A 15,688-nucleotide genomic window follows, 5' to 3' on the forward strand; every position below is an offset into this window, starting at 1 on the left:
TGGCTGCAATTGTACTTTTGGACATCGTAACAGCTTCCAAACACAATGATGAAACTGCCTCCTCTGTGAAATACCAACTGTCTAACACATTCCACCCTATTCTACATTGCCACAACTCTATAGATGTTATAACTTTATCCGACTGGCGCATTCTGGTAATAAATTATCGAAGCACGTTAATGTGTTGAAATAAATTAGAAAATCCTCGAGTTCCCATTTCCTGCCTGACAATGAAGTCTCCATTTTAACTTGCGGAACATGGGTTGCTATTACCATAGTAACAAACAGCAAGTGCAACTCGACCAGAGATTGGGTTTGAACAACCTGCGGTACAATTCCAGTTTCCTTTCGTGATTCCCAGTGTTTGTTCCTTTTCTTTAATCTGTGTCTTGTGGCTTTAATCATTTAAACCATAAACAAAAATGTTTAGCTTAACCAGGCGTTAGAGTTGATACCTGTCCTGACCCTACGGGAGTTCCTTCATTCCAGGGAGATGTAATACCCAACAATACTTTGGCTCAGACACGGGAGTGAGTTAGGAAACCAAGAGAAGCGTTTGCAAAGTTGCTCCCTGTGTGTGCAACTTGTACTGAACTTGCACCGCCAGCAGGCTGCTGTGTAAAAGCAGCAAGGCGTCATTCAGTCTGTCTCTACCTGTGTACAGTGGTCAAACATATTTGAAAAAGAACACTGCATATATTTCTAGTGAATCCTCAGCGTGAGGACCAGCTGTTTAATAAATGTCCTCAGCGAATAAAAGGCAGGTGATTAAATTCAGACACAATTGAAGTTTGGCCATTGAGAAAAAAACTCCAATTCCCATGGGACGCTGCTGGGCTTTTTTTCCACGCAGACTCAGATCTGTGTTCGAGTCCCCTATATGATCCAGTGGAGGAGGCTGGAGAGACATTGGAGAGCAGCAAGTGGAGGGAGGTGAGAGCCTGAGGCGAGGCAGAGAGGGGGGGACGTGTGAGACCGGGGTACTGAGCTCCGGGGGTTACATTCAGCTCAGGGGGCGACGCTATAGCATCGCCCACCCTGTCCCAGCACACCGATAGTAAAGAAGGAGAGAAATCTCCCCCGGGAGCCCGGTGTTAACAGGCAGCCCTGTGGACAGAACGGGCGTTTTGTTTGTTATTTTTGCAACAACAACAACAAGAAAAGTTGTCAGTCCCCCTTTGTGCACAGATGTAGCTCGGACAGGCTGTGTGAAAATGCAGTGGCGACAGTTTCTGGCGGATTATAATTGTGAGCATTGCAGCAGGAGTTAAAGGTGATGCACACGGAGCCGATCCTCAGTGGCTGCAGCAGAGTTGGGTTAAAGCGACGCTTCATTCCTTGCTGAAGGAGCTCTCTCTCTGTCTTGGGTTCTCCTGGCTGCTGCTTCGGGCCAGGAAGCAACGTGGAAATGTTGGCAAATGGCAAAGTGTCACCTTCCCTGTCCCGGGCAAACCAAAAACTCAATTAAATTCCAATGAGAAGCCTGACTCTGTCCGCCCTGGAGCAACTGGCTGAAGATGGGGAGTGAGTTCTGTCTGGCTGCAGTTTGGTTTGCTGTTTAAGGATATTTTCTGCTGGCTGGGACACCTCTCTGCCCTCTGACCTCGGCACTTTGGATGAAGATGTTGTAGAGGCGGAGGGGGGGTGTTTGTGAAGGGTGACCGCGGGTGTTGTGTCTATTGTTTGAGTTGCCACTTTGGGATGGGGTTGATGGTGATGGGAAGGTGCAGGCTGCCGCCGGCCTGGCTGCTGCTGCCCCTCGCCGCTCTCCTGGCCGCCCCGGCTCCGCTCAGTGCCACCGGGGAGTATTGCCACGGCTGGCGGGACTCTCAGGGGAGTTGGCACCAAGGCTTCCAGTGTCCCGAGCGCTTCGACGCGGATTCAGCCACCATCTGCTGCGGTTCCTGCTCTCTGCGCTACTGCTGCTCCAGCACCGAGGCCAGGCTGGACCAGGGCCACTGCAACAACGACCAGCCGGCGGTCAGCAGCGAGGAGCAAGGCGACAGCGAGGGCAGAGACAACAGCAACTCCTCGGCAGGTAAGAGAGAGGGAGGGACACTGTTCACATCCAAAATACTTTCTAAAAGAGGAACTTGTGTCAATATTGGATGAAAGATCAATGCATTTAGGGAACTAAACACACAGAAGGGGAAGATATAGGGTCAGTGTGGCAACATAAACACTAGTAAGGACTTGCTGGGCCGAATGGCCTGTTCCTGCTGTAAATTCGATGTAAAGAGGGACAGTTTTATGGGGGGAGTTTCCTCCTTTCTGTCTCCTCACCAGGTTGGCAGCAAAACCTGGTCAGATTTGCACCATCACCAGAACAGAAACCTGATGAAATCTGTGCTATGGGGAGATTTCAACAGAGAGGGAGGGAGAGGGAGCCGGGTTTCTGTTGTCACAAAGTTGATGTGTCCCAGGAAAGTTTGTGCCCCAGGAAGTTTTAATCTTTCTCCAAGATTATAAAGAACCGGGGAAACTGTAGATAAAATCAGGCTGCATATCTGCTGCGTGCGAGATCCCACTGCGATTCTCCAGAAAATAAAATAAACTTTCAATTTTAATACAATCCCGTGTAAAGGGGTTAAAATACTACAGGAAACTTCTCGATCAGCCCGGTAACTTTCGGAGCTGTTATGGGGACTTTAAAAAAACTACTCCATTCTTAAGTTTATTTTTATTTATTAGTCACAAGTAAGGCTTACATTAACAACGAAGTTACTGTGCAGTTACAAAGCCAACGCTCAGAATGGACCCGGCAAACCCAAATCCATTCCTTGCTTGCTCCAAAATCCAAATTCAAAATCCAATTCAAGGTCCCCACAAGAGAGGCAAACAAGATCTAAGCTGATAAGAAAAGGCATTGTCCATCTTGGGCTTGATAAGAAGTGCTTGATCTTAACCAAAAGACAAAGAATTTTTATTTTTTTAAATCTTCATTCTTGCCAATGCTCAGAGTGACCGGGGTAATCCCAACCCCATCCCTTGCTTCAAAATCCAATTGAATCCAATTCATGGTCCCCACGAGAGGCAGACAAGATCCTAGCTGACAGGGTAAGGCATTGCACCCCATCTCGGGCTTAATCTGACGCTTGATTTTAGCTGAAAGGCCGAGATATAGCGGGAGGTTGCAGTCAGTATGGGTCATTCCTCAGCAATGTGGGCTACTCACTGCGGGACAGCAGCTCCACACCAACCTGACAGTGTATCCGGGCTGTTGGAGTGAGGCAGAGTGCCGGATAATTGGTTGTCGGGAGGTCAGGCGTGTGCATGTTAAAGAAGATGGGCATAGTCACACGTTAGTTCTGCTCTGTGAGTAACAGCTGGAGAGTTGTTACAGTCCCAATTTTAAATTAATGGGCGAATTCCTATTCATCTGCAGAACGGATAATCGGCTACATTTTTACCATAGAGTCACAGATGTATCAGTGTAGGAAGGGACTTTGCTTATTGATTCTGTCTCGGAAGGTGAACATGCAAAAAAAAACAAGCCCCAACCTTCAGATTGTCAGTCCAGTAACTTGTTACATCGCAAAGTTAAACTTTGTGCAGACTGCGGCAACATTAAGCTAATTCAGCGGGTTATTGTAACTTCTCAGTACGGTTCAAAGACCACACAAGTTCACCGAGCCTCAAAAACATCCAGACAAAAACACAACAAATTAACCAGACAAAATAAATAACGCGGCATCGTCACTTTCCCATGGCTTCCAGCCCCAGCGGGAAGTTATTTGGAGCGAGATCATTTTAACTCGCTGGGGATTTACTTCCTTGTGTGGTACAGCGCCTGAAATGTCCACATGCTCCAGAAGTTATTTTGTCAAAGCAGTGAAGCAAGCCGCCTGTCTCATGTTGAGTCCCTCTTAACTCTGTGTGTTTCACTGTCAGTTTGGTCCATTCGGGGTTTTACTGCCAATACTCGGGACATAAATCCTGATTCGACTCCTACATCTGAACCTCTGGATAAAGAGATTGGTGAAGATTATTACCCCCACCTCCCCCAAACCAAACTCAAGTTGCTTTCATTGCTGAATATCACCCTCCAAACTTCTCCCTATCCACCATGTCCTGTATAATTTCACTGAACCCGGTAATCTGTACAATGAAAGAAAAAGCTTTTCAGTTCGATATTTCTTTATGAGCATTGAATACTGCTTGGCACATTCATCCAGCACTTACTGGCATTGAAAACAGAAGTTCACTAGAAATATTAGGGTCACCTTTTATGGGAGCATGAAGCAGGGCCAGAAGCTGTAAAAGCTTTAATGAGGTGATTAAATAATAAACTATAGTAGCCACAAAATCTGACACGCAATTCTTACTCTGGAACCCATCAGCAACTTTTTGACACACATCTGATTATAGGGAATTGTCCTTTAGAGTGCATATTAGTGTAGGAATGTCAATGAAAGCAAGGAGAGGAATGGCGAACTTCTAAATAAAACAACAAGTTAGGAATACTTTATTGATGATAGAAACATTAAAGGACTAGATAATGGACTGAGTTTGTAAGATATCACTTTACTTCTTGGGAACTGGCTTGAAATCGAGATGGGATGATTGGATGGGAAGGTACTTTTCCACTAGCACTTGTTTGGTTAGATCCCAGGAGGCTGGGTGTTGGTTCCCAGTGCCCAAATAACCTACCTGATTCCTGGACACAGAATGAGAAACATGAAGAGGATCTATGATTTTATCACCAGTAAAAGGAAGTTAGATATGGGACACTGATGCAAATGTGCCCAACACCCTGATTTGATCAAAGGGCTAGTATAAACGTGTTTTATGTTTCATATCCCAGCTGAATGTAAGGTTCTGTCCAAAGGCTTTGTTCATCGTGAGCCCAGGAGCACCTTTCTGTAATATAAAACTAGTTCATCTGAAACACTTTGTTTTCTGTACTCCAGCATGGACGCATTCATGTCAACTGAAATAAGTGTCAGCCATCACACTGCTGTAAGGATGTTGCCTGCAAGTCTTACTACTTTTTTCAAACAATGAAAGATCCATTGCTTGAACCATATGACTAACTTAATTGAGTTCTTTGGTGACATAACAAAGCTTGCTGATGATGTATATGTAGGACTTGACACAGCACCACGCTAGTAAGGAATATTAAATCCCAGGGGATTGAAGGGACAGTTGCAGTAGGGATACAAAATTGGCTAAGGGACAGAAAGTAGAGAGTAATGATGAACATCAGACTGAAGGGATGTGCACAGTAATGTACTGCAGGGGTCAGTAGGTTCACTGCTCCTTTTGATATACTATTATCCTGGACTTAGGCATTCAGATCATAATTTCAAAGTTTGCAGAAGACATGAAACTCGGAAATGTAGTAAACAACAGAATAGGCAACCATGAAAGGCATCTATCATTTTTATCATGGGGCAAGGAGTCTAAATATGGAACACCTTGGGCTTCAATGGGAATATTAGCACAAACAAAAACAGAAAATACTGGAGAAACTCAGCAGTTCTGACAGCATCTATGGAAGGAGAATAGAGCCAATGTTTTGAGTCAGGATGACCCTTCCTAAAGGGTCCTAAACTGGAATATTTAAGGTCAATTCTGGGCAGAACATTTCAGTGAGTTGTGATTGAAAATGCACTGCCCACAAGTGTAGTGAAAACAGCTTCAGCACTAACTCTCAAAAGGCAATTCAATAAATGCTTAAAAGGTGAAAAACAAATCACAGGCTCTGGCGAAAGGGCAGTGGGACTACTTGAACAGATCTTTCAAAGAGCTAACACACATCCGATGGGCTAGATCACCTCCTTCTGTGATGTATGATGTGGAGATGCCGGCGTTGGACTGGGGTGGGCACAGTAAGAAGTCTCTCAACACCAGGTTAAAGCCCAACAGGTTTATTTGGAATCACGAGCTTTCGGAGCGCTGCTCCTTCAGTCACCTGATGAAGGAGCAGCACTCCGAAAGCTCATGATTCCAAATAAACCTGTTGGACTTTAACCTGGTGTTATGCGACTTCTTACTGTGATTGTATCTTTTACGGTTCTATGAATTCCTGAGCCAGAGTAATTTAGAAAATTAAGTCCACTAAACACTGATAAAGCGACACACCAGTAGTCGCCCAAGATGTTCATCCAAAATGCTATGATATTCGAAGGGTCATTAACTAAATGTTAATACAATAATTTAAATATATTATTTAGCATATTTCCCCTTTAATCAAATGAGATAATTTAGGCTTCCTAACCTATTAAAGTTTGTTACTCTTACCTTGGTTGAGGAAGACCTGTTAAAGTTGATATTACTAGTCTTACATAAAATGAGTAAATTTTCCCTCCCATACCAACAAATTAATCTACACTAGTAAATGAATGGAAAGGGAATAACTTAGGCCCAGTGATTTGATTAGTCTGATAAAAGAAACAAGCGTGAGATTCCCAGTCCGTCTCTCCTGGGTTTCATGTATTGTAGCAAAATTTAAAGCAATAACTGGGTTGTAACCTAGAATATAATCCAAATGCTAAGGGATTAAGAAAATCTTAGATTGACACATTTGTTATTTTGGCTTTTGGTGCTCAGATTCGAGGATAATTCAGTTCCACCCATGTTGAGGTGGATTTTGTAATTTGGGCCAGTTACGTTGGCTCAATGAAATTATTTTATTCCAACACGCCTCCATCAGCTGAGATGTATCAAGCTGCTGTGCAAATCTCACTGGGTGCCGAGTCCAAATTGTTTGCAGTTCTGATGCTGCCAGACCTAGAATGAAAACCAATGTGTTTTACTGTTTTTCTGTATTCCATTTATGGACAATTCATCATCGGGTAGGCAGACTGGATGTTCAGTTATCTCATTTCTATTTGTGGAGCATTGTTCACACAGAGTGGCTGCTGCAGGTGCACTTGCATTATGTAAGTGCACTTTAAAAGTAATTAATTCACTGAAATATCTAAAAATGCCATGCAACGTGATAAAGTGCCATATAAATGTCAGTAATGGTATTATTTGTGCTGCATTTCGAGGATTGGACTTTGAGGTCATTCATTCCAGCCCCAACATGTACTGAAACTTGTGCATGGGCATTTCTGCATGCTATACTGCTGACTTTAGACTGGGTAAAATACCCAATCCCACAACATTACTCACAGAGCGTGAATACTTGCATGATTAAAATGTAAAGCTAATTATAGCTCTGTGATAAATAAATGGGCCTTAACTTTTGGCATTCATGTGCATTGTGGCATAAATCCTTTCATGTAGAGGGATTTTCTATGACAACATGCATAGGGAATCTATCAGGACATGTGAGCTTTTAAAACAAACAAGAATATTTGTTGACAGTGATAATGAGCACTGGGTCTTGTTTCACTTGTGTGGAAAAGAAAGCCCTTTGCAACTCACACAGAGCTCTCACACTCGAACTTGCCATAACTGGCAGCGACAAGAAGTTATCTTTCCACATTTGTGTTCTGACACCAAGCATAAATTCTGAAAAATTTCCACTATCTTATTCCATTGTGATTATACGGTAGTTCTTATTAAAGCTGGACTGGTGGTCATTTGACTTTCAATTAGATATCAAGGCTGAAATTCTAGGGCTGCCTCTCATCCAGAATCGTTACTGCTGGTCTGAGCTCTTGGAGTCAAAGAGGCTTACAGCATGGAAACAGGCCCTTCGGCCCAACTTGTCCATGCCGCCCTTTTTTTTTAAAACCCCTAAGCTAATCCCAAGTGCCTGCATTTGGCCCATATCCCTCTATACCCATTTTACCCATGTAACTGTCTAAATGCTTTTTAAAAGACAAAATTGTACCTGCCTCCACTACTACCTCTGGCAGCTTGTTCCAGACACTCACCACCCTCTGTGTGAAAAAATTACGCCTCTGGACACTTTTGTATCTCTTCCCTCTCACCTTAAACCTATGCCCTCTAGTTTTAGACTCCCCTACCTTTGGGAAAAGATATTGACTGATCTGTGCCCCTCATTATCTTATAGATCTCCATAAGATCACCCCTCAGCCTTCTACGCTCCAGAGAAAAAAGTCCCAGACTATCCAGCCTCTCCTTATAACTCAAACCATCAAGTCCTGGTAGCATCCTAGTAAATCTTTTCTTGGTGGATTGTTGTTTGTAGGAAGAATGGGAACACATCTGAGAACTGGGAAAGTTGACAACATACAAAAGCAATATTAAACCTGCACCAATCATTGGCTATGCTACAATTGGAATATTGTGTCCAATATTCTATGTTGGTGCTAAGAGGCCAGAGCAACAAAGGGAGTGAGGATGAGTGGTAATAGAGGTGGTAATTACATTTTAATTTAAAATTGTCACAAAAAGAACAAAGGGGTTGTGATAATTTTTTAACATCGGGAACATGAAATGCTGTATCAGTACTGGACGCAGAATCCATACAGATTTCAAAAGAATGAATGTTTTAAAATGGGGGGGGGGGGGGAAGGAACATGTCACTTTTGCCAGTCAGTCAGAGAGTGACATTGTCTGTGGGCAGGTGGATTCGATCACCTTCCAAGCCAGAGGAAGATGGCGGCAACAAACAAAAGTCACTGTCCAGTTTTCAGTTTGCCAGGATCAGGCATATAACTCTGTTATAGTCCCTGCCTGATTGTCTGAGGTTGGTCTCAGGTTTGTGATAAACTTGAAAAGGGTCTTGGAAGACATTGGAGGGAGATGGGAACACTAGCAAGGTGGCAAATTGGCTTGGTGGGCTTGGGGAAGAGGAGAGATGCAGTAGAGGAAGCTGAGTGGGTGGCCTCAACCATGGTGACAAATAATTCCACAAGCTCCTCACTCTTGTTTAAAGGTGGGGGTAGGAGCTTGGAGTTTAAAGAGATAATAGTCAATAAAGAAAATAAGGCACAGATTATACTTACGCTTCAGGGCGGCACAGTGGTTAGCACTGCTGCCTCTCAGCTCCAGGGAGCTGGGTCCAGTTCTGGCCTTGGGTGACTGTCTGCACATTCTCCCCATGTCTGCATGCGTTTCCTCTGGGTGCTCCGGTTTCCTCCCCCAATCCAAAGATGTGTAAGTTAGGTGGATCGGCTGTGCTAAATTGCCCCTTACTGTCCAAAGATGTTTAGGTTAGGTGGATTAGCTATGGTAAATACCTGGGGTTATGGGGATAGGGCAGAAGGGAGGGTCTGAGTGGGATGCTCTTTCGGAGGGTCGGTGCAGACTTGATGGGCCGAATGATCTCCTCATGCACTGTAGGGATTCTATTGTTCAGGGTATTCGGAAGGAAAATCGGAGAGGGTTCATCTGCTGACAGAGCCCAAAGCAGTTGGTGGGGTGAATGAGATGGGAATGAGTTTGGTGAGTTGGGAAGGTGAACAAACAGGAAAATGGAACATTTGGGGTTGCTACTGACTAGGCCACCTGTGGGCCTTTTGGCCTATGCCTAGAGGGGCACCTGTGCTAATTTTAGGGGGATTCAACATGTTGTGGGGACAAGAGGCTGAAGAGTAGTGATTGGTTTGAGTAGGGACAATGTAGCAGGAGGGGATACAAAATATCAGAGAGGAAAGAAAGGAAAGGCGGAATGGCTAAGAGAGAAGGGGAAAGGGGCCAAGAAAAGAAAAAGGAACGAGAAGTAATGAGCTGTGGTCCGAAGCAGCAGCCATAACCTATGCTGAAATGGACACAAAGGGTCATATGGGCATGGGTAATAAATAATGTATATTTCTGACCAGGAGAACACTCTGAATACATTCTGTAAATCAAATGAAATCCAATCTGAACCTCAAATCAAAGAACTGAAATGGGAACAGTGTAATGCACTCTGTGTGTGCACTGATGCAATGACTATGCAGCTAGCAGAAAGGCAATTTATCAAACTTGTTTCACTGCAGGGATAAAAATCAACTGACTAAACATCCGAGCAGCTTGCATTCTGAAGTAAACCTAGTCTAAAACATGTTAAAATGGTTGAGTAACAATACTGTATAATCAAAGTTTTTTTGAAATTATTTCTAATTCTGTATTTCACAAGGCAGTCAGAAATAGCAGGAAATATATAAATGTTCAATGAGTCTTGGAACTCATTGCTTTCGTTACAAGCAGTGGATTCTAGCTGTAATAGGATGTCTATGAATTCCTGTCACAGTTCTTTTCCAGTTGCATCCTGAGTATTGGTAACCACCAATCCAATAGAGAATTCAGGAGAAATTCCTTTCACCCAGAGAGTGGTTAGAATGTGGAACATATTATCACAAGTAGTTGAGGCGAATGACGTAGAACAGGAAGATGAATGAGCACGAGGGAGAAAAGAATAGAAGGCTAAGTTGGTAGTCAGATGGAGAGGGGTAGGAAGTGGCTTGTGTGCAGGATGTGCACTAGCCTGGTCCTGTTGAGCCCAATGACCTGGCCTTGTGTTGTACCTTTCATGTATTCTACTGCCTGCAGACAGGATGGTGGAGGAGTCTGGAGTCAATTTCATAAATGTCCATAACCAGAACTAGCCTCATGAGTGATTGAGATTTGTAAGAGTTTTTCTGATCCTGAAGTCCCTACATAATATGCAGCAATCCTGTAAAAATGGTGCATCTAAGGATCTCTCGTTTATTCCAATGGGTCACATATAGTTCTCTTAACTTTTGAAATATATGGAAATGTTATTCTGTATTACATAGTATACTGTTCCATGTGTCATCTTAATATATTTGTGCATTGTTGTTTGTACAAAGAATGGAAACACACCTGAGAACTGGGAAAGTTGCCAACATACAAAAGCAATACTAAACCTGCACCAATCATTGGCTATGCTACAATTGGAAAATTGTGTTTTATACTTCTACATCCACCCGTTAATGTTTGTTCAGTGTTACTGTTAGTCATTTACACAGAGGCTAGGAGAACATCATTCCTGGTAGACTATAACTGTGGCTAATGTATTCTGCATCTATTGTCAGCTGTGTTTATTTCCTCTTGTAATTTCTGTTTGTTAATAACATGGTGTTTGTTTTCCTCCAGTGCCAATCTATGTGCCTTTCCTCATTGTTGGCTCCGTGTTTGTGGCCTTTGTCATCGTGGGCTCGTTTGTGGCAGTTTGCTGCTGCAGGTGCCTCAAGCCCAAGCAAGAGCCACAACAGAGCCGAGCTCCAACCGAAAACCGCCTTATGGAAACTATCCCTATGATCTCCAGTTCCGGCAATCCCAGAGGATCCTCATCACGGCAATCCAGCACCGCTGCCAGCTCCAGCTCCAGCGCCAACTCAGGGGTTAGGGCTCCCCCTCTAAGAACACAGACAAACTGCTGTCTGCCAACAGAAGGGACAATGAATAATATTTACTTGAATATGCCAGCTAATTTCTCAATGATGAACTGCCAGCAAGCTCCACAGATGATGCCGCATCAGGCTCAGTTTTTACACCCTCAGTATTTGGGTTATGCTGTTCAACATGACTCTTTGGCAATGACCCCTACGCCGCCTTACATAGATGGACTGCAGAATGGTTTTCGACAAATGCAGACTCCCTTCCCTCACGTCAGTGGGAATACTGAACAGATAGTGTATACAACAGTAACTGTTTAGAGAGATGCTTCTCAATTTTTGTGGTATCTGCCCTGCGAGGGCCACTTTTTTGAAACGTGAGAAACTTAACTCGACTTGAGTCTTTTGTAAGCAATTCTTTTGTCAAATTTATCTCGGGTGAGATGGCAAAAAAAAATCTTTTATGTATACATGGAAAAAAATGTTTTTTAAATTTGCTACCCTGTTGGTGATCCTGTGGCTATCTGAAGGTTAGTGTTGGCATGTTGATGTTTATGGGAGGATCTGATGGTTAATTCTGTCTTATTGATATTCCTCGAAATATCTGGTGTTCGGTGCTGCCCAATGAATGCTCTTGTCAGTGCTGCTCAATGTTACTGTTGGAAGCATTTGGTATTGAATACTATAACATGCACAATGATGGGAGTATATGTTGGTCACTGTTGCTCACTGAGTCCTACCCCACTGAAACCCATGGATGTAAATGATAATCAGTATTGTCTCATTGATAGTTGTGGAAGTCATAGAATCCGTACAGTACAGAAAGAGACCATTTGGCCCATCGAGTCTGTACTGACCACAATCCCACCCAGGCCCTATTCCTGTAACCCTCATATACCTTGCTAGTCTCCCGACACTAGAGTTAATTTAGCACGACCAAATAACCTAACCCACACATCTTTGGACTGTGGGAGGAAACTGGAGCACCCAGAAAAAACCCACACCGACACTGGGAGAAAGTGCAAACACCACAAAGACAGTGACCCGAGGCCGGAATTGAACCTGGGTTCCTGGCGCTGTGAGGAAGCAGTGCTAACCACTGCGCCACCGTGCCACCCTCAAGTCCATGCATTTATTCCTGTTCATTGCTTATAAGCAACAGTGTGATTGATGATCATATGTGAATTCAGAGTGGGAGTGAGCAGTAAAACATCAGGCCAGATCTTCTGGGCTCCAGATAGTTGGAGACCGGATGTAGCCCAAAGAAGCGCTTCGGAAGTCCTCTGAGGTTCCAATGCAGTGTCTCAGTGGGAATTCCCTAATCACCAGGGATCCTCTGAAAAAATCTGCAACTCTGAGTTTGAGTCAGAGACTTTGGACAGTTCAGATTTTCTTACATGGATAGTTATCTAGGAAACATTTGATAGAAAAATCCTAGTCTAACTGCTGGGTAACTATACAACTGACCCCGTTACCACCTTCCTCCTGACACCCCAACCCGGCCACCTGACTCCCCCGACCCAACTGCACCACTCTACCCAGCTGCCATCCCACCCCCTTACCTCACCCACCCTACCCTTTTATATACTTACCTTCTCTGTAGTTTTTCAAAGCAGCTTTGGGACATTTAAACTCTTTTCTTACAAAATACGATAGCCCGTGCTGTAAAAAAAAAAGTTGGGAGTGTGGGTGGCTTCTACTTGGATTCGCTGTCCTGCTCCCTCTTTGGTCTCCTGTGCTGAGTCAGTTTGGAAGGATCCTTCATCAGCAGACTGCCCAGAAAAATTGGAGGACGATGTCAGATTCCTGATTGGAAGATTTGAGCCTGTATCCTGCCTGGTCATTATATTAAATAAGACAACTGATCTGATAAGTGACTACACTGTCTGTCTATCCCTCCTCTTTACTGAAAACAGTTCTATTTCTTAAAACCATGTGCTGATTGTCAAGAATGCCTTGTACTTGCCAGCCTCAACACTGCTGCTTTCAAAAATGGTCAATTGATTCCTTCAGTAAGAGAATGTGCTGGGTACACCAAATTTCAGTTTGTGGTACAGGATCACAATTCAATCCAAAAAAGGGAAAACTCAAATACATACAGAATGTTAATCAAAGTATACTTAAATCTTAAGCTACTTTGAATACAAACTTGAACTCTGAAGTTTGCTAATACCTTGGCTGCAGCAGTGTAAAAAAAATGCCTATATTTGGCCAAATCTACTAACAGCAATCCATACAACAATGGAGGAAGAGTGCCATAATCTTTTTATCAGATTCATCACCGATGATTTTCTAATAAATTGTATGGAGTTCACACTTGCCTTCATTTCATACAACTAAATGTGTCTAAAATTGCAGTTGTACAAATTTTGAAGGAAGAATAAATTAATCTGAAATTTAATTTTAGTTACGTTGTGAGTTTGTGTCCGTCTCCAGCTCAGTAAATTTAGTTTGACCTTCATTCCCAGTTAATGCTGATAATTTTCCAAATAAAATCTGGTGTTTAGTTCATTCTCATTTGTTTCAAATAACTTAGAAATTGTACAAAGAATTTTACTAGATGATGGTTGTATTTATTGGAACCCGTACCAGTTGTTCAGTGGAACCGTTCAGCCCACATGGTTGCCCTTTGTAAAAAGTTACTGTTCTTCCAGGATTTATTTGACTATTGGGAGTATAAGGCCCATCTCCAGTTTTTCCATCCTCCTACTAACGCTGTTATAATTCTTCCCTACAGGGGAAAGCTAAGTAAAAAACATAGATGTGAATTCAGGCTTAAGGGCCTACACTTTTCTTCTTCTTGATTTTCACAAGGTTATCAAATCATTCCACTTTCTTCACTCCACCCTATCCATTCACCATGTGCGGTCAGGTGGTTTTGTGATCCCAACCTTTTCCACGTCTTGAGTGTTGTATGAGCTATCCACAACGTGTGAAATCAGCAGTGGGAATTGGCAAGAGCAAGTCAAACCTGGACTGGGGTAGTATGCTGATGCTCCATCACGCTGCACAACTTGGACTCTTGCCTCTTACTTGTGGGTACTTGTAAATTCAGGGAAAAGTTAGTATTTTGAAGTGTAGCGATGCTAGAATGCATGTGTTAATGATCAGGGACTAACACAGTCTTTTGATTTAACCCAAAACGAACAGGAAATTCTTGGCTCAGGAGACTGTAGAGCTTCTGTTAGCCTTTGGAACTGGAGCAACTTGATTGGCTTTGGCCCAATTTTCTGTTCAGTTTAGAAAGTTGGACCAACTGAACACTTGCTGCAGAAGTACAGAGCCTCATGAACTACAGTAATCAGTGTGCATTTCACATTATGCTCAATGATTTCTCTGAACCTCTCAGGTTAAACTCTTTGCTACAGCTTTATTTTGTAATATAGAAATAAGAAAGATAAATTTTATTGTGTAGAAATATTGCGAGTGAAAAAGAAACTGAATTGTACAGTGCATTTCCCTTAAACTAATGTTGTACACATTTTGTGTAAAATATACCACAGACTAAGGTACAGACAAGTCTGTAATATTCCAAAGGACATTTAAATGTATTTCTTGATAGAGAATCAAAATTACATTTTCATAATAAACTATTAATTATGTGGCAACGTAATTTCTTATCTCACGTTTAAATGAGAAATTGGCTCAGATTTTTGCCCGAGTTGTGGACACTCCGTGGAGCTTGCAAAATGGGCAGAACTCAGATGTGGAAGTGAGGTGAAGGCTGGAGGACTAAAACAAACAACTGGGGTGAAGTCCCAGAGAGCGTGCCTTTTCAACAGCCCGTCTTGGCCACTGCTATGGCTGCCTCTGATTTGCTTCCAGGAACCGGTAGGCCCAATTTTATTTTGCAGCTGCTTCCTCCCTGGAATGAAAATTGGGGCATTCCCTACCCAGGCGGATCCGCTGAATGGGGAAATTTCCCAAGCTGGAAGTAGGGCCTACAGGATATTTGTCCCTTTTTAATTTTTAGATCTACTAATGAGGTTCCTTTAGTGACAGATTACTCAAAGACATATTTTGTGACGCAAGTATGCAAAACTGGAAATCCTGGATACAGTGGACAATCTGCACTCTGGGCTGGTTAGGTGATATCCCACATTTGAAAGGTTTGGTCAATTAAATTGCAGTTGTTCCTAGCAGATTGAACTACGTCAGTTTTGCACTCAAACAAAGAACAAAGAACAATACAGCACAGGAACAGGCCCTTCGGCCCTCCAAGCCCGCGCCGCTCCCCGGTCCAGGATTGAATCCTGAATCCAGGATCCCCGCCCAATTTTCCAGCCTATCTACATCCTAATATCCTATCCACCGAGCTGTCCCTCACAGCTACGATGCTTTGTTCATCACAACCTATTAACTCACCCCCACCCCCCCATTCCAGACCATGTGATCTCCAGGGAGAGGCGAAAACCCAGAGTGAAAACCCCAGGGCCAATATGGGGAAAAGAAAATCTGGGAAATTCCTCTCCGACCCCCTGTGG

The 15,688-nt window shown here is 43.2% G+C and overlaps 1 protein-coding gene across 1 annotated transcript; it reads left to right on the forward strand.

Annotated features, from left to right (window-relative positions):
- The first annotated feature begins 1,555 nt into the window (after positions 1–1,555).
- LOC144499754 (protein shisa-2-like) lies at positions 1,556–13,716 on the forward strand. The gene is made up of 2 exons (XM_078222151.1): positions 1,556–2,038; positions 10,963–13,716. The coding sequence occupies exons 1-2, from the start codon at positions 1,702–1,704 to the stop codon at positions 11,523–11,525; spliced, it is 900 nt and encodes a 299-aa protein (XP_078078277.1). The 5' UTR covers positions 1,556–1,701; the 3' UTR covers positions 11,526–13,716.
- The last annotated feature ends 1,972 nt before the right edge of the window (positions 13,717–15,688 follow it).

Source organism: Mustelus asterias, chromosome 10 (genome assembly GCF_964213995.1).
Source record: "Mustelus asterias chromosome 10, sMusAst1.hap1.1, whole genome shotgun sequence".
Taxonomy (NCBI): domain Eukaryota; kingdom Metazoa; phylum Chordata; class Chondrichthyes; order Carcharhiniformes; family Triakidae; genus Mustelus; species Mustelus asterias.

What these genes read in the sequence shown, in the direction of transcription:
- LOC144499754 (XM_078222151.1), top strand. Translation starts at nt 1,702, where the DNA reads ATGGGGTTGATGGTGATGGGAAGGTGCAGGCTGCCGCCGGCCTGGCTG. An exon ending in CAACAGCAACTCCTCGGCAG is followed by an intron (nt 2,039 to 10,962) that starts GTAAGAGAGAGG and finishes GTTTTCCTCCAG; the next exon opens with TGCCAATCTATGTGCCTTTC.